At 40.4% G+C, this 20241-nt stretch overlaps 1 protein-coding gene across 2 annotated transcripts in view; it reads right to left on the reverse strand.

The window, feature by feature from the left end:
* FMR1NB (FMR1 neighbor) overlaps positions 1-19499 on the reverse strand; it is a 54422-nt gene extending 34923 nt beyond the window's left edge. For both annotated transcript variants that reach the window (XM_060408456.1, XM_004022287.6), the window contains exon 1: positions 19069-19499. In XM_060408456.1, the coding sequence (XP_060264439.1) occupies positions 19069-19468 (400 nt within the window). In that variant the 5' untranslated portion in view covers positions 19469-19499. The remainder of the gene's footprint in view (positions 1-19068) is intronic.
* Between the last annotated feature and the right edge of the window lie 742 nt (positions 19500-20241).

Raw genomic sequence — 20241 nt, forward strand, 5'->3', positions numbered from 1 at the left:
ACTCCTTGTGACCCCATGAAACGGAGCACACCAGACCTCCCTGTGCATAACCATCTCCTGGAGTTCATTCAAACTCAGGTCCATCGAGTCAGACATGTTATACATGATAAATCAATCTAACTGTATTATTCAAATGGTCAATATTTTTACTTTTTTCTGTCAAGTACTAAAATATGTGTATCATAGTCTGCCACTACAATTATATATTTGTCCATTCCCAGTTCAATTTCTAAGACCATTTGTCTTACATATTTTAGCATTATGCATAAATATTCATTCATTATAGTTTTATCTTCACTGTGTACTACAGTATCTTGGCAATGTTAAAAATACCTCATTTTGTTCTGTTTATCCTAACCCCTACTTGTTCAATAAATATGTTTTTAGTGCCTATTATATTTGAGGTTTTGGGAATATATCAGTGAACAGATCAGGTAAGATCCCTACCCTCATGAAGCTCACCATATAGTGGAGAAACCAAAAAAAGTAAACTAACATAATTATGGGCTTCCCTGATAGCTCAGTTGGTAAGAAACCGTCTGCAATGCAGGAGACCCCAGTTTGATTCCTGGGTTGGGAAGATCGCTGGAGAAGGGATAGGCTACCCACTCCAGTATTCCTGGGCTTCCCTTCTGGCTCAGCTAATGCCTATTATAGTTGAGGTTTTGGGAATATATCAGTGAACAAATCAGATAAGTCCCTACCCTCATGAAGCTTACGATATAGTAGAGGAAAAAAAAAAAACTAAACTAACAAATGAAATAACTATAAATTGCAATGTGTTATAAGGAAAGTGGCTATCAATACAATATAGGGTAGAGGATCTACTTTAAACAGAACCTGACCTCTCTGAGATATTTCAGCTTACAAAAAAAAAAAAAAAAAACTGGCCATACAAGGGGCTTGGAAGCCCAGGGAACAAGAAATTAGATTAACATTGCCAGCCATATTTTGCCACATTAGAGGGCTCATTGCTCTGCATCATACAGGAAAGGAGCTACAGTTGGAAGGAGACTTGACAGGATCTTTGTGTTCTGTACTGCCATTTGTTCACTCAGTGCCGACCTTGACTACCCTTGTCAACACGCCATTTGAAGGAAGTATCAGCTGGTAGCAGCATAAAGTGACCTGAGTCTCCATACTAGGTTGTCTTCTGCAGGGGGTGTGCTCTCTGGAGTTCTTGCAGGATGCAGATTGATCTCCAACTCAGGGTACTCTAGCCTCCAAACCCTGCCTGACAGGCTTGGCTTTAACTGAAGTGAAATACAGGTCTGCTGCAACTTCTCTCAGTAGTGTCTAGCTTGGCTATCTTTCAGAAACCCCTCCAAATTCCTGGTATATAATGATAGCACCCTTCTTGGCTCTCTGAGTTTTCAACTATTACAGATCTTTTGGTCACTTCAATGAGTACAAAAGGAAGAGGCAATTAAATGTTTTACTCAGGTAAGCACCTATCAGCAGCAGCCTGAACCAAAAGCCTCCAGCATGTTTAATCTGCTCCCTACCACTGCTCTCTTCCCTACTCTGAAAGACAATTATTTTTAAATTAACATGAGCACTATTTCCCAAAGTATGTATAAGTATCATCAGCATTACATGATTTGATTTTAGGTGGAACACAGCTGAATATTTATGGGTGTATTTAATTTTTACTATTTACATATTTATTATGAAAGTGTAGAAAAAAATATACATGACTAGTATAGAAAAACTACCATGACACCAAACAAGGTTTGACATCACTCACCATATGGCAAACCTTTATAAAAATCCCCTTTGATATCCCTGTTCTTTCATTTTCAGAAGCAGCTGTCCTTTTCTCTCTCCAGAATCTCCCATCAGCCAGTACCCAGGTCTTTTCAGAGCTTCCTCTTCACCTTATTAGGCTCCAGACTCTTTCCCCTCCCCCATTGTTTTTCATATGCAGAATAATTCCATCCTCTATGCTTCTAATTTGCATCTGTACACTCATTAAGCTCAGCAAATAAAAGATTAGGAACCAGCATTCCTAAATGGCAACAAGAAATGGTAAAGAATCAATTATGTTTCCCTGTCAGCAAGAATTTTTATTTTTTAATTTCCCTGTTACCAAAAAAAAAAAAAAAAGACTGAAAATCTAACTAAGTTTCAAAGGGAAAAAATAAAACAGACTCAAAGCTGTGGGCTTCATGGGTATGTGACCTGTGCAATCTACAGAATGTGATTCTTAAAACAGTCCTGCTGCTGCTGCTGCTGCTGATAAGTTGCTTCAGTCGTGTCCGTAGACGGCAGCCCACCAGGCTCCCCCGTCCCTGGGATTCTCCAGGCAAGAACACTGGAGTGGGTTGTCATTTCCTTCTCCAATGCATGAAAGTGAAAAGTGAAAGTGAAGTCGCTCAGTCGTGTCTGACTCTTAGCGACCCCATGGACTGCAGCCCACCAGGCTCCTCCGTCCATGGGAGTTTCCAGGCAAGAGTACTGGAGTGGTTTGCCAATGCCTTGTCCAAAACAGCCCTACACTTGGTTTAATGTTCTTCTATCATCTTGAAATTCATAATACATTTTGAACAGGAGAGCCCCCCTCCTACTTTTTCATTTGGAAAATCATGCTGCTAGCCCTGCTCTGTAGTGAAGTATGTCAGATGTGGAACTAGATTAAAGGGTGAAGAGACAGAATGCGAACAGTAGCTAAGGGGTATCAGCTTGAAGAGGATTTTGCTAGGGCTTTATTTGAGGGTCTACCTATGCTGCAGTCTTTTCTGGGCCTCAGCCTCAAATAGACCTGAATTTGCATTCTGACTCTGCCAGGTACTAGCTAGTCAACTTGGACAAATTAGTAAACTTCTCTTTGCCTCAGTTTACTCATCCGCAAAATGGGAACAGAATTTACTTTGAAGAATTCTAAGCATTACATGAAGTCATACACGAAATGCTTAGTACAATATAAAACCATAAATATTTCATCATATGTCTTTCACTTTTTAAATTGTTTATAACTTTAATAACATTACTTTGTTTTCAGGATATTTATTTTTATAAATAATTCTCTTAATCACAAATATGACCAGTTTTCCATTTATAACAGTGCTACAGTTTCCTTTTAAAACAAATGCATTTATATTAAAAAGTGAGGCAATTTAAAGAAAATATGAATAACTGGTAGCATTAAGATAACAAATTATGAAGGTATTATACAAATGACTGAGGCAGGAGAAACACCTGTCTAGTGAAATCTCAATTTTTAGACAAGATAACTGAAACCTAAACAGGTAAAACGATTCCTCAAACGTCACATAGCAAGTCAGTGGCAGAATCATGATGACTCAGGTCTCCTAAATCCTAGTTCAGGGCTCCTCCAACTACAGCACATATACAAATGGTTAAAGCAAGACCAAAGTTCGTGCTTAGTGTGGTACAAGGCAATCAGACCTTCTATTGAGGTGCACTGCCTCATTTACTCACCAAGCATAACAGAGAAATGAAGTATAATACAGAAACTAGTCAAGAGGTTCTCTGCCCCCCATGGAGCTAAAACATTCTGAATATGTTACCTACTGGTCAATCTTCATTTCTCTTTTTTAATCTCCCCAAAAAAAAGACATGCAATAAGGACTAACCCAATAAGTTAGAGAACTGGTGGAGGAAATGGGATCAAATTCCCAGTCCTGATCTACTGGTTTCTTCATCCTGTATGCCACTAGTTTATATGCCTTGTGCATAAAAACAACCTGAAAAGCAAGGTCAAAATGACAATACAACCTGGAGCTAACCCAGCAGTTACTTCAGATCCCTCAACCTCAATTCTCCCTGGTGGCATTAAATCTAAGAGAACTCAGAAGGGTCTATCTATGAAGAAGGGAAATTTTAGCTCTGGGAACATGTATCCTGATCTCACTGCAATACTCCAAGGACATGGCCAAATTATTTTTATTTAATTTACCCTGAATATACTCTGACCACCTGATGCAAAGAGCCGATTCACTGGAAAAGACACTGATGCTGGGAAAAACTGAAAGCAAAAGAGGCATAAGGCATAAGGGGATGAAATGGTTAGACAGCATCACTGACTAAATGGACATGAATTTGAGCAAACTCTAGGAGACAATGAAGGACAGGGAATCCTGGCATGCTGCAGTCCAAGGGGTCGTTAACAGTCAGACATGACTTAGCAACTGAATGAACAACAACAACAGTATGTTTTAGTTTGCTAGGGTCACTGTAAGAAAGCACCATAAACCTGGTGGCTTGAACGACAGAAATTTATTGTTTCAACAATTCCAGTGGCCAGAGGTCCAAAATTAAGATGTCAACAGGGTTGATTCTTTCTGAGAACTGTGAAAGAAAGCCCCTCTCCTTGGCTTATAGATGGCTGTCTACTCCCCATGTCTATTCATATAGTCTTTCTACTATCAATGTCTATCGCTGTGTTCAAATCTCTCCTTTTTATAATGAAACCATTCATAACGGATTAGGGCCCACTTCACTTTAACTTGATTACCTCTATAAAGACCTTATCTCCAAATCAGGTCACATTCTGAGGTACTGGTACAAAAAATGTACTACAACATTTTTTGATGCAGGGAGAGGGGAGATACATGTCAACCCATCGCATAATTGAGTTAAATCATTTTTTTAAATTTAAATGTATTTATTTTAATTGGAGACTAATTAGTTTACAATATTGTATTGGTTTTGCCATACATCAACATGAATCCGAATAGCCAGGACATGGAAGCAACCTAGATGTCCATCAGCAGATGAATGGATAAGAAAACTGTGGTACATATACACAATGGAGTTAAATCATTTTAAATGCAAAATGATATTTAATCCATCCAGTGGTAATTACCTTTTGAGGATCTGGGAAATTTGACAACATATAGAATGAATCATGGATTATTTTAAGAGAAAAGATGTTAAACCTATATTGGAAAAAACTCTTCATGGAAATAAAGAAATTACACTGAATAATAGTATTCTCTTTTTCAAAGAGATCTACTCAAAACATAAGTAGAAAATGAAGAACTCATGAACCAAGAAAATAAAAATGTACAATACATAATTGTGTTTTCTAAATTACTTTTTCAGAGACTGAAAAAGGTCTCAGTTTGTAAGGTTCTCAGTTTTATTTGTAACTAACATTTACAAATACATTAAAAGTAATTCAGAAATACTTTGTATTCCAGATGAATAGTAGGAAAAATACATACAAATAATCTGAAATAATATGATTTGTAAATGATCATTTAAAATGGATCTTAAAATATTTTTCAAAGAGCAGAAATCAAATCTTTCTACCTTACTTAAAACAGTTGATAAAAGAATGCATAACGTATACTTTATTTAACAATAAATTTTATCCCAAAGCAGCCATGACACAGTATATAGTGGGCTCTGTTCCTTTTACTTACAATGCCTCTGCCCAATTTTGCCTCCTCCTTTTGATTGTGGAGGACCTTAGTTGAAGAGATAGAAGGACTCTGGGGAGGGCAGGGAGAGAGAAGTCACTGAGATTAGACGTGGGGATCATGGAAGGTCTTTGGGTTTGAAGCTGGAGCTTGAGCGAGGGAGGGAGGGAAGAATACTGTGGGAAATCCAAGTCCTTTATGCAGAGGAGGAGACAAAATACCATAGTGAGGGGGTTGGGAGGGAGGGCAGACTAAAGGAGGTAAGGTAGACAAGGCCCTTTCTTGTCAAGGGTATCTTTGAGCTGAGAGAGGAGGCTGTGGGTAAAGGAAAAGTACTAGATTTGGGGGGAGGGGCAGCAAGAAAGATCTGGAGGAAGAAGTAGGAAAGACTTTGAGTGAGGAAAGTGAGGCCACAAGAGCACTGAGTAGAAGGAGGAAAAGACGACTTCTGAGGAAGGAGAGTACCTGTGGGTGGTGAGGAAGAAAAACCTGTGAGTGGGGAGATTAGGGGGCCTTTGGAGGGCCAAAACAAGCATCTGGGGGAGGGAGGTGAGCAAAGGTCTCAAGGAGGTCTCAAGGAAGCAAAGGATTTTGACTGAGGAGCTCTTTGTGAAGGTAGGTTCGAGTGAGAAGAACAATGAAGGCATTTTAAGAGGGAGGTGAGAGAGTGAAGACCTTGAGTGAGGGGAGTAAAGGGCTTTGTGAAATAAGGAAGAAAAGTTTTTGAATGAGGGGAGAGAAGACTTGTATGATGAACCAAGTAAAGTCATTATGGGGAGGTGAAGAATGAAAGGACCTTGACTAAAGGTTAAGAAGAACTTCTGGAGTAGTGATGAAGAGGGGAAAGCACTTGTGAGAGTAAGAGAGGAAAGGGATTTGTGACTGAAGTGACAGCGGGAGGATCTTCATGAGCATATGTAAAGGAGAAAAGTTCTTTGAGAAAGGTGAGGAAGTTTAGTACTATGTGGTGAGAGGGAAGTTCCTACTTTGTGAAAGGACTGGAGGGGAAGAAGCCTTACAGGGGAAAAAGGGAAGTCATTTTGTTAGGTTAGAGGAGGCAGGGATGGCAATCATGAAAAAAAAGGGAAGGGCTGCCCTGGTGGCTCAGTGGTAAAGAATCTGCCTGCAATGCAGGAGACCCAGGTTCAATCCCTGGGTTGGAAAGATCCCTTGGAGAAGGACATGGCAACACACTCCAGTATTCTTGACTAGAGAACTCTATGGACAGAGGAGCCTGGTGGGCTACAGTCCATGGCGTCACAGAGAGTCAGACAAGACTGAGCTACTAACATGTTCATTTCCACGTTTGTGAGAGGAAGTGAGCAAGGAAAGGTCTCTGAGAAAGGAGGTGATGTAGAAATGAATTTGATAGGTTAGGTAAGGGGGGTTAATAAGGTGAGGTTAGAGGTGGAAGAGCTTTAAGAGAGGAGGCATGGAGGTTAGCACTTTGAACAGTGAGGTGAGGGAGCTTAGTAATGATAAATAGGAAAAGGAGTACATCAAGGCTGTATATTGTCACACTGCTTATTTAACTTATATGCAGAGGACATCATAAGAAATGCTGGGCTGAATGAAGCACAAGCTGGAATCAAGATTGCCGGGAAAAATATCGATAACCTCAGATATGCAGATGACACCTCCATTATGACAGAAAGTTAAGAAGAACTAAAGAGCCTCTTGATGAAAGTGAAAGAGGAGAGTGAAAAAGTTGGCTTAAAGCTCAGCATTCAGAAAACTAAGATCATGGCATCCAATTCCATCACTTCATGGCAAATAGATGGGGAAACAGTGGCTGACTTTATTTTTATGGGCTCCAAAATCACTGCAGATGGTGATTGCAGCCATGAAATTAAAAGACGCTTACTCCTTGGAAGGAAAGTTATGACCAACCTAGACAGCATATTAAGGAGCAGAGACAGTACTTTGCCAACAAAGGTCCGTCTAGTCAAGGCTATGGTTTTTCCAGTGGTCATGTATGGATGTGAGAGTTGGACTATAAAGAAAGCTGAGCGCCAAAGAATTGCTGCTTTTAAACTGTGTTGTAGGAGAAGACTCTTGAGAGTCCCTTGGACTGCAAGGAGAACCAACCAGTCCATCCTAAAGGAGATCAGTCCTGGGTGTTCATTGCAAAGACTGATATTGAAGCTGAAACTCCAATACTTTGGCCACCTGATAGGAAGAGCTGACTCATTTGAAAAGACCATGATGCTGGAAAAGATTGAAGGAAGGAGGAGAAGGGGACAACAGAGGATGAGATGGTTGGATGGCATCACCGACTCAATAGACATGCGTTTGGGTGAAGTCCGGGAGTTGGTGATGGACAGGGAGGCCTGGCGTACTGTGGTTCATGGGGTTGCAAAGAGTCAGATACGACTGGGCGACTGAACTGAGACTGAACTGATACTGATTATGTGATAGGAGATAATAAAAAGTTCTTAGGAGAAATGAGGGATGGAAGTCATTCATGAGGGAAAGAAGGGAATTTGTGCACATTGGTGAGGAAATTTAGTAGCTTGTGAAAGGAAGCTAGGGAAGAAGATCTTTTAGAGAATATCTATTTTAAGTAAAGACACTGAAACACTCATCAAAACTTCCCTATAAAGAAAGTCCAGGAGCAGATGGCTTCATTGGTGATTTCTATCAAATATTTAAAGAAGTAATACTAATCCTTCTCAAACTCTTCCAAAAAACAAAAAAAGAGGGAACAGGTCTTTACTCATTCTATGATGCCAGTATTAACCTTATACCAAAGCCAGACAAACATACCACAAGAAAAAAAAAAAAAAACTACAAACCAATATCACATATAAATACAGATACAAAATACTGGCAAATCAAATGCAGCTGCATATTAAAAAGACTATACGAAATGACCAAGTGGGGTTTAATCCCAAGAATCCAAGGATGGTTCAACATAATAATATCAATGGAACACACCACCTTAACAGAATGAAGGGGAAAAAAATTCACATGATCATCTCAATTGGTACAGAGAAAATATTTGGCAAAATCCAACAACTTTTATGATCGAACCACTCACCAAACTATGAATAGAAGGGATTTTCCTCAATGTGATAAAGAGCATTTATGAAAAATCAACAGCTAACATCATAATCAATAGCAAAAAACTAAAAGATTTCCCTCTAAGATTAGAAGATAAAGATGCCCAGTTTTACCACTGCTATTCAACACTATATTGAAAGTTCTAGTTAGAGCAAGTAGAATACAAAATGAAATAAAAGACATCCAAAATGTAAAGGAAAAACAACTATCTCTATTCACAGATAAAATAATTCTATAGGCAGAATATTTAAAGTTCACAACAAAACCTACTAGAGCTCATATAATTCAGCAAAGTTGTAGGGTACAAGATCAACATGCAAAAGTAAGTTGTACTTCTATACACCAGCAATAAATAATCCAAAAAGGAAATTAAGAGAACTTCATTTACAATAGCACCCAAAAGAATAAAATATCTAGGACTAAATTTGACCAAGGAGGTTAAAGACTTGTATAACAAATACTATAAAACATTGCTGAAATAAATTAAAGAAGATATCCATTAATGGAAAGACATGCCATGTTCATAGCTTGAAAGACTTAATGTTGTTATGATAGCAATACTGTCCACTGTGATCTACAGATTCAATACAATCTCTATCAAAACTTGTGACATTTTTGCATAAATAGAAAAGTTAGTCCTCAAATTTATATGGAATTATAAGAGGCCCTGAATACTCAAAGCAATATGAGAAGGAACAAAACTGAAGCAATCACATGTCCAGCTTTCTCAACTTGCTACAAATCTATAGTAATCAGAGTATGGTACTGGCATAGGAACAGACACATAGACCAACAGAACAGAATTTAAGAGTCCATCAATAAACCCATAGGTCTATGGTCAACTGATTTTCAACAGGGTGTCAAGACTATTCGAAGGGGAATGAATAGTCTCTTCAACAAATGGCACTGAAATAACTGGATCAGTTCAGCTCAGCTCAGCCATTCTGTCATGTCCAACTCTTTGTGACCCCATGAATCGCAGCACGCTAGGCCTCCCTGTCCATCACCAACTCCTGGAGTTACTCAAACTCATGTCCATCGAGTCAGTGATGCCATCCAGCCATCTAATCCTCTGTTGTCCCCTTCTCCTCCTGCCCCCAATCCCTCCCAGCATCAGGGTCTTTTCCAATGAGTCAACTCTTCACATGAGATGGCCAAAGTATTGTAGTTTCAGCTTTAGCATCAGTCCTTCCAATGAACACCCAGGACTGATCTCCTTTAGAATGGACTGGTTGGATCTCCTTGCAGTCGAAGGGACTCTAAAGAGTCTTCTCCAACACCACAGTTCAAATATTCACAAGCAAAAAGAATGCTAGACCCCTAACATGCACCACAAACAAAAATTAATACAAACCAGATCAACAATCTAAATATAAGGACTAAAACCACAAAACTATTAAAATAAAACAGATGAATGGATAAAGAAGCTGTGATGCATACATACAATGGAATATTACTCAGCCACAAAAAGGAACATGTTTTGAGTCAGTTCTAATGAGGTGGATGAACCTAGTGCCTATCATACAGTGAAGTCAGAAAGAGAAAAACAAATATCGTACACTAATGCATATATCTGGAATCTAGAAAGATGGTACTTATGAATCTATTTGCAGGGCAACGATGGAGACTCGGACATAGAGAAGAGACTTACCAATATGGGGTGGAAGCAGGAAGGAGAGGGTGGGACAAATGGAGAGAGTACAGTGGAAACATATACATAGGGGGAACTGTAAAGATGGCGGAGGAATAGGACGGGAAGACCACTTTCTCCCTCACAAATTCCTCAAAAGAACATTTCAACGCCAAGCAAACTCCACAAAACAACTTCTGTAGGCTGGCAGAGGACATCAGGCAACCAGAAAAGCAGACCATTGTCTTCAAAAACAGATTTTTAATCTTTGCTCTTAGGTTTTTGTTGTCAATTTTGTACATTTAAAAACCCAAACTTCACTACCCAAGTTTACCTGAGAGCGAGATTACTGGTTTGACCACTCTTTCCTCCTTTGGACTCTCCTTTTTCTCCACCAGGTGGCCTCTGTCTCTTTTCTCCCCCATCTCTTCTCTATCCAACTCTGTGAATCTCTGTGTGTTCCAGACGGCGGAGAACACCTAAGGAACTGGTTACTGGCAGGATTTGTCTCTCTCCTACTCATTCCTCTCTCTTATCCTCCTGGTCACCTCTGTCTACTTCCTCCCTCTCCTCTTCCCCGTATAACTCTGTAAATACCTCTGAGCAGTCCAGACTATAGAGCGCACATAAGGAAGTGACTACTGGCTAGCTTGCTCTCTCCTCTTTTGATCTCACCGCATCTCATTCCAGTTACCTCTAACTACCTCCTCCATCTTCTCTTCTCCTTGTAATTCAGTGAACCTCTCCGAGTGTCCCTCAATGTGGAGAAACTTTTCATCTTTAACCTAGATGTTTTATCATCAGTGCTGTATGGATGGAGAAGTCTAGAGGCTACTATAAAAATAAAACTGAAAACCAGAAGCAGGAGGCTTAAATCCAAAGCCTGAAAACATCAGAGAACTCTTGAATTCAGGGAACATTAAGCAATAGGAGCTCATCAAATACCTTCATACCTACACCGAAACCAAGCTCCACCCAAGGGCCAACAAGTTCCAAAACAAGACATACCACTCAAATTCTCCAGCAACACAGGAACACTCCCCTGAGCTTCAATATACAGGCAGCTCAAAATTATTCCAAAACCTTTGACGTCTCATAACCCATTACTGGTCACTCCACTGCACTCCAGAGAGAAGAAACCCAGCTCCATCCACCAGAACTCTAACACAAGCCTCCCTAACCAGGAAACCTTGACAAGCCACTGATAGAACCCCACCCACAGTGAGGAAGCTCCATAATAAAGAGAACTCCACAAATTCCCAGAATATAAAAAGGCCACCCCAAACACAGCAATATAACCAAAATGAAGAGACAGAGGAATACTCAGCAGGTAAAGGAACAGGAGAGTTGCCCACCAAACCAAACAAAAGAGGAAGAAGTAGGGAATCTACCTGAGAAGGAATTCCGAATATTGATAGTGAAAATGATCCAAAATCTTGAAATCAAAATGGAATCACAGATAAATAGCCTAGAGACAAGGATTGAGAAGATGCAAGAAAGGTTTAACAAGGACCTAGAAGAAATAAAAAAGAGTCAAAATATAACGAATAACGCAATAAATGAGATCAGAAACACTCTGGAGACAACAAATAGTAGAGTAACAGAGGCAGAAGATAGGATTAGTGAAATAGAAGATAGAATGGTAGAAATAAATGAATCAGAGAGGAAACAAGAAAAACGAATTAAAAGAAACAAGGACAATCTCAGAGACCTCCAGGACAATATGAAACGCTCCAACATTCGAATTATAGGAGTCCCAGAAGAAGAAGACAGAAAGATCATGAGAAAATCCTTGAGGAGATAATAGTTGAAAACTTCCCTAAAATGGGGAAGGAAATAATCACCCAAGTCCAAGAAACACAGAGAGTTCCAAATAGGATAAACCCAAGGCGAAACACCCCAAGACACATATTAATCAAATTAACAAAGATCAAACACAAAGAACAAATATTAAAATCAGCAAGGGAAAAACAACAAATAACACACAAGGGGATTCCCATAAGGATAACAGCTGATCTGTCAATAGAAACTCTTCAGGCCAGGAGGGAATGGCAAGACATACTTAAAGTGATGAAAGACAATAACCTACAGCCCAGATTACTGTACCCAGCAAGGATCTCATTCAAATACGAAGGAGAAATCAAAAGCTTTACAGACAAGCAAAAGCTGAGAGAATTCAGCACCACCAAACCAGCTCTCCAACAAATTCTAAAGGATATTCTCTAGACAGGAAACACAAAAGGGTGTATAAACCCGAACCCAAAACAATAAAGTAAGTGGTAACGGGATCATACTTATCAATAATTACCTTAAACATAAATGGGTTTAACGCCCCAACCAAAAGGCAAAGACTGGCCGAATGGATACAAAAACAAGACCCCTCTATATGCTGCTTACAAGAGACCCACCTCAAAACAAGGGACACATACAGACTGAAAGTGAAGGGCTGGAAAAGATATTCCACTCAAATAGAGAACAAAAGAAAGCAGGAGTGGCAATACTCATATCCGATAAAATAGACTTTAAAACAAAGGCTGTGAAAAGAGACAAAGAAGGCCACTACATAATGATCAAAGGATCAATCCAAGAAGAAGATATAACAATTATAAATATATATGCACCCAATATAGGAGCACCGCAATATGTAAGACAAATGCTAACAAGTATGAAAGGGGAAATCAACAATAACACAATAATAGTGGGAGACTTTAATACCCACTCACACCTATGGACAGATCAACTAAACAGAAAATTAACAAAGAAACGCAAACTTTAAATGATACATTAGATCAGTTAGACCTAATTGATATCTATAGGACATTTCACCCCAAAACAATGAATTTCACCTTTTTTCAAGTGCTCATGGAACATTCTCCAGGATAGATCACATCCTGGGCCATAAATCTAAACTTGATAAATTCAAAAAAATCGAGATCATTCTAAGCATCTTTTCTGACCATAATGCATTAAGATTAGATCTCAATTACAGGAGAAAAACTATTAAAAATTCCAACATATGGAGGTTGAACAACACACTTCTGAATAACCAACAAATCACAGAGGAAATCAAAAAGAAATCAAAATATGCATAGAAAATAATGAAAATGAAAACACAACAACCCAAAACCTGTGGGACACTATAAAAGCAGTGCTAAGAGGAAAGTTCATAGCAATACAGGCATACCTCAAGAAACAAGAAAAAAGTCAAATAAATAACCTAACTCTACAACTAAAGCAACTAGAAAAGGAAGAATTGGAGAACCCCAGAGTTAGTAGAAGGAAAGAAATCTTAAAAATTAGGGCAGAAATAAATGCAAAAGAAACAAAAGAGACCATAGCAAAAGTCAACAAAGCCAAAAGCTGGTTCTTTGAAAGGATAAATAAAATCGACAAACCATTAGCCAGACTCATCAAGAAGCAAAGAGAGAAAAATCAAATCAATAAAATTAGAAATGAAAATGGAGAGATCACAACAGACAACACAGAAATACAAAGGATCATAAGAGACTACTATCAGCAGTTGTATGCCAATAAAATGGACAACGTGGAAGAAATGGACAAATTCTTAGAAAAGTACAATTTTCCAAAACTGAACCAGGAAGAAATAGAAAATCTTAACAGACCAATCACAAGCACGGAAATTGAAACTGTAATCAGAAATCTTCCAGCAGACAAAAGCCCAGGTCCAGACGGCTTCACAGCTGAATTCTACTAAAAATTTTGAGAAGAGCTAACACCTATCCTACTCAAACTCTTCCAGAAAATTACAGAGGAAGGAAAACTTCCAAACTCATTCTATGAGGCCACCATCACCCTAATACCAAAACCTGACAAAGATGTCACAAAAAAAGAAAACTACAGGCCAATATCACTGATGAACATAGATGCAAAAATCCTCAACAAAATTCTAGCAATCAGAATCCAACAACACATTAAAAAGATCATACACCATGACCAAGTGGGCTTTATCCCAGGGATGCAAGGATTCTTCAATATCCACAAATCAAACAATGTAATTCACCACATTAACAAATTGAAAAATAAAAACCATATGATTATCTCAATAGATGCAGAGAAGGCCTTTGACAAAATTCAACATCCATTTATGATAAAAACTCTCCAGAAAGCAGGAATAGAAGGAACATACCTCAACATAATAAAAGCTATCTATGACAAACCCACAGCAAACATTATCCTCAATGGTGAAAAATTGAAAGCATTTCCCCTAAAGTCAGGAACAAGACAAGGGTGCCCACTTTCACCGCTACTATTCAACATAGTTCTGGAAGTTTTGGCCACAGCAATCAGAGCAGAAAAAGAAATAATAGGAATCCGAATTGGAAAAGAAGAAGTAAAACTCTCACTGTTTGCAGATGACATGATCCTCTACATGGAAAACCCTAAAGACTCCACCAGAAAATTACTAGAGCTCATCAATGAATATAGTAAAGTTGCAGGACATAAAATCAACACACAGAAATCCCTTGCATTCCTCTACACTAATAATGAGAAAGTAGAAAAAGAAATTAAGGAAACAATTCCATTCACCATTGCAACGAAAAGAATAAAATACTTAGGAATATATCTACCTAAAGAAACTAAAGACCTATATATAGAAAACTATAAAACACTGATGAAAGAAATCAAAGAGGACACTAATAGATGGAGAAATATACCATGTTCATGGATCGGAAGAATCGATATAGTGAAAATGAGTATACTACCCAAAGCAATTTACAAATTCAATGCAATCCCTATCAAGCTACCAGCCATATTTTTCACAGAACTAGAACAAATAATTTCAAGATTTGTATGGGAATACAAAAAACCTCGAATTGCCAAAGCATTCTTGAGAAATAAGAATGGAACTGGAGGAATCAACTTGCCTGACTTCAGGCTCTACTACAAAGCCACAGTCATCAAAACAGTATGGTACTGGCACAAAGACAGACATATAGATCAACAGAACAAAATAGAAAGCCCAGAGATAAATCCACACACATATGGACACCTTATCTTTGACAAAGGAGGCAAGAATATGTAATGGAGTATAGACAATCTCTTTAACAAGTGGTGCTGGGAAAACTGGTCAACCACTTGTAAAAGAATGAAACTAGATCACTTTCTAACACCCTACACAAAAATAAACGCAAAATGGATTAAAGATCTAAATGTAAGACCAGAAACTATAAAACTCCTAGAGGAGAACATAGGCAAAACACTCTCAGACATAAATCACAGCAGGATCCTCTATGATCCACCTCCCAGAATTCTGGAAATAAAAGCAAAAATAAACAAATGGGATCTAATTAAAATTAAAAGCTTCTGCACAACAAAGGAAAATATAAGCAAGGTGAAAAGACAGCCTTCGGAATGGGAGAAAATAATAGCAAATGAAGCAACTGCAAACAACTAATCTCAAAAATATACAAGCACCTTATGCAGCTCAATTCCAGAAAAATAAATGACCCAATCAAAAAATGGGCCAAAGAACTAGACATTTCTCCAAAGAAGACATACGGATGGCTAACAAACACATGAAAAGATGCTCAACATCACTCATTATTAGAGAAATGCAAATCAAAACCACAATGAGGTACCACTTCACACCAGTCAGAATGGCTGCGATCCAAAAATCTGCAAGCAATAAATGCTGGAGAGGGTGTGGAGAAAAGGGAACCCTCCAACACTGTTGGTGGGAATGCAAACTAGTACAGCCACTATGGAGAACAGTGTGGAGATTTCTTAAAAAATTGCAAACAGAACTACCTTATGACCCAGCAATCCCACTGCTGGGCATACACACCGAGGAAACCAGAATTGAAAGAGACACATGTACCCCAATGTTCATCGCAGCACTGTTTATAATAGCCAGGACATGGAAACAACCTAGATGTCCATCAGCAGATGAATGGATAAGAAAGCTGTGGTACATATACACAATGGAGTATTACTCAGCCGTTAAAAAGAATTCATTTGAATCAGCTCTGATGAGATGGATGAAACCGGAGCCGATTATACAGAGTGAAGTAAGCCAGAAAGAAAAACACCAATACAGTATACTAACACATATATATGGAATTTAGAAAGACGGCAATGACGACCCTATATGCAAGACAGCAAAAAAGACACAGATGTGTATAACGGACTTTTGGACTCAGAGGGAGAGGGAGAGGGTGGGATGATTTGGGAGAATGGCATTCTAACATGTATACTATCATGTAAGAATTGAATCGCCAGTCTATGTCTGACGCAGGATACAGCATGCTTGGGGCTGGTGCATGGGGATGACCCAGAGAGATGTTATGGGGAGGGAGGTGGGAGGGGGGGTTCATGTTTGGGAATGCATTTAAGATTTTAAAATTAAAAAAATAAAAAAACTAAAAAAAAAAGAAAGAAACATATACATATTACATTTTACCATATGTAAAATATATAGCCAAAGGGAATTTGCTGTATGACTCAGGGAACTCAACTTAGAGAGGTAGGGTGGGGTGGGAGGACGGAGGGAGAATCAAGAGAGAGGGCACATATGTATACCTATGGCTGATTCATGTTGATATATGGCAGAAACCAACACAATATTGTAAGGAAAGTATCCTTCAATTAAAAATACGTAAATTTTTTTTAAAAGAAAACCTACAGAATGAGAGAAAATATTTAAAAATCACATATTCTGAATATACGAACTCTTACAACTCAGTAACAAAACCACAAACAATCCACTTTTAAATGGTCAAATGATTTGAATAGGTATTTCTGCAAAGAGCATATGAAAAGCACATGAAAAGCTACTCAATATCATTAGTCATTCAGTTCAGTTCAGTCACTCAGTCGTGTCCGACTCTCTGCGACCCCATGAATTGCAGCATGCCAGGCCTCCCTGTCCATCACCAACTCCCGGGGTTCACTCAGACTCATGTCCATCGAGACTCATGTCCATCGAGTCAGTGATGCCATCCAGCCATCTCATCCTCTGCTGTCCCCTTCTCCTCCCGCCCTCAATCCCTCCCAGCATCAGAGTCTTTTCCAATGAGTCAACTCTTCGCATGAGATGGCCAAAGTACTGGAGTTTCAGCTTTAGCATCATTCCTTCCAAAAAAATCCCAGGGCTGATCTCCTTCAGAATGGACTGGTTGGATCTCCTTGCAGTCCAAGGGACTCTCAAGAGTCTTCTCCAACACCACAGTTCAAAAGCATCAATTCTTTGGGAAATACTAATGAAAACCACAATACGATACCACTTCACTTGCACTAGAACAGCGCTCATAAATAAGGGAGATGGTAAAAAATCCTGGTTAAATGAGGACCCTCGTACACTGTCATGGGCTTCCCAGGGAGTGCTGTGCTGTGCTCTGTACTAAGTCCCTTCAGTCATGTCTAACTCTGCAATCCTATGAGCTACTGCCTGTCAGGCTCCTCTGTCCATGGGATTGTCCAGGTAAGAATACTGGAGTGGATTGCCATTTCCTTCTCCAGGGGATCTACCCCACCTAGGGATTGAACCGGTGTCTCTTAAGTCTCCTGCATTGGCAGGTGGGTTCTTTACTATTAGTGCCATCTGGGAACTTGCCTGGCAATGCAGGAGATGTAAGAGACACGGGTTTCACCACTGGTTGGAAAGACGCCCTGGAGAAGGGCATGGCAATCTACTCCAGTAATCTTGCCTGGAGAATCCCAGGGACAGATTAACCTGGCGGGCTACAGTCCATAGGGTCGCAAAGAGTCAGACATGACTGAAGAGACTTAGCACACATACACTGTCAGTGGCAATATAAATGGCTCAACCACTTTAGAAAAAATTTGGGACTTCCTCAAACAGTTCAACATGGAATTCCCATTTGACCTAGCAATTCCACTCCTAGGTACATGCTCAAGAGAACTGACAACATATACAAAAATTTATACAAGAATATTCATAACAACGGGGCTTCCCTGATAGCTCAGCTATAAAGCACCTGCATGCAATGCAGGAAACCCTGGTTCAATTCCTAGGTTGGCAAGATCCCCTGGAGAAGGGAATGGCACTCCACTCCAGTATTCTTGGGCTTTCCTGGTGGTTCAGATGGTAAAGAATCCACCTGCAATGCGGGAGACCTGGGCTTGATCCCTGGGTTGGGAAGATCCCCTGAAGAAGAGCATGGCAAACCACTCCAGTATTCCTGCCTGGAAAATCCCCATGCACAGAGGAGCCTGGTGGACTACACTCCATGGGGTGGTAGAGTTGGGCATGACTGAGTGACTAAGCACATTCCTAACAGTATTATTCAAAATAGCCAGCAAGTGGAAAGAGAAAAACCCTGGGGAAAAACCCAAAAGCCCAGCAATTTGATAAATGGACAAACAAAATGAAGTATATTCATACCACAGAATAGTATTCAGCCATAAAAAAGGATGACGCACTGATACATATGCTACAACGTTCCAAAATCTCGAAACCATTACACCAAATAGAACAAGCCATATACAAGGAAGGACAAATATTACATGTTCCCATTGATAGTAAAAGTCCAGAACAAATCCATAGGGACAGGGCCTGGGAAATGAGGAGTAACTGCACTCTTAGTGGGTATAGGTTTGAATTCGGGGTAAGGAAAATATTTTAGAACTAGAGAGAAGTGGTGGCTGCTCAACGTTTCAATATCTAAATGCCACCACACTGTTCAAGACCAGTTGATTTTATGTGCCGAGAATTTCACCTCCATTTTGTTTTATAAATGGCGGGAGGTGAGAGAGGGGTACGGCTTTGTGCAGGCAAGTAGGGAGGGAAGGGCTTTCTTAGCTGACGGAAGGGATGGAAAGTCCTTCTGAAGGGAGAGAGAGAGGGAAGCCATTTGTCTATCAATAAGAGCGCCGACTGTGAGGGAGCCATAGATGGCCTTCGCACCACCGCGCACAGAGGTCGCCCCCTTTGACATCTTCCCCTCACCCTCACCCTCCAGTTCCCCTGAGGGACCCCTGCCCAATGTCCTCCGGGCAGGCACTCACCAGCACTCGTGTAGAAGCACAGCAGCAGGAGGAACCAGAAACCTAGCAGGAACAGCCCGAAGCGCTGGCTGACCCACACCTTTACTGTAGATCGGCGTGTCTCACCCCGGACGCCATGCACAGATGCCTGCCCCCTAGACTGCTGCGCGGACGCCATGCTACCCCTAGGGTTTGACTCCGTCGCTGGGTTCTCGGCACTGCTCTCCCCTCCCAAATTGACTTTCTTGGACTGCTCCCGCTGCAATCCTCGGAATTTTGCCCGGGTCCTCGACCGAATCCTCCCCCGGGTCGACTTCCTATCAGCAGGCATAACTCCGGGTGACCGCCACGCTGAGGTACTCCCTCTTTGATGGCCGCCCAAGACCCAGAAGACCTCGGGGCAGTGACGCTTACGTGACATCCCTCTCCCCTGCGGCACGTGCGGCTCTCGTGCCGTGCCTAGGCCACGCCCATTCGTAACGGCGTGGCATGTCTAGTTGTTTGTGCCCATACGCCGCACGCAAGGCCCGGCCCTTCTCGGGTGTGGTAAACGTTGTCTAATGAATGAGTGCGCCCAAACGGCCTGTGCAAGCCGCAGAGCAGCATCAAGCACCAACAAAAAAGCCTCGCTGGAATTCATACATCAGCCTTGGCTCTTAACTCCGCCTCAGAGTCAGTCCTCTGATACCTCTGTGGTCACCACAGTTCATCACTGCAGCAACGCCAGATAAATGTGGCTTTTTAAATGTAAATTTTCATTAATTAAAATTAAATGGAATTTAAAAATTGCTTCTTCAGTCCCCGTAGCCCCGTACCAAGTGTTTGATAGCTACACACGGCTCTGGTGACCATATCAGACAGGGGAAGAAAACGAGCATCTCTGTCATGGCAGAAAGTCGTTATGGGCAGCGTTGGATGGGACAAGTGACCGTTGGGACTATGATAGATATGCAGGTGCTTGCTACCCTGCAGTAGGAGCTTTTAAGTGGAACAACATGATATTTCCCTTTAGAGACCTTAAGGTTGTTATGAATAAATTAAACAGTGGGACAATATGATAATACAAAGTGCGTGCCGCTGCCGCTGCTGCTGCTGCTAAATTGCTTCAGTCGTGTCCAACTCTGTGCGACCCCACAGACGGCAGCCCACCAGGCTCCCCTGTCCCTGGGATTCTCCAGGCAAGAATACTGGAGT

Source organism: Ovis aries, chromosome X, assembly GCF_016772045.2.
Source record: "Ovis aries strain OAR_USU_Benz2616 breed Rambouillet chromosome X, ARS-UI_Ramb_v3.0, whole genome shotgun sequence".
NCBI lineage: Eukaryota > Metazoa > Chordata > Mammalia > Artiodactyla > Bovidae > Ovis > Ovis aries.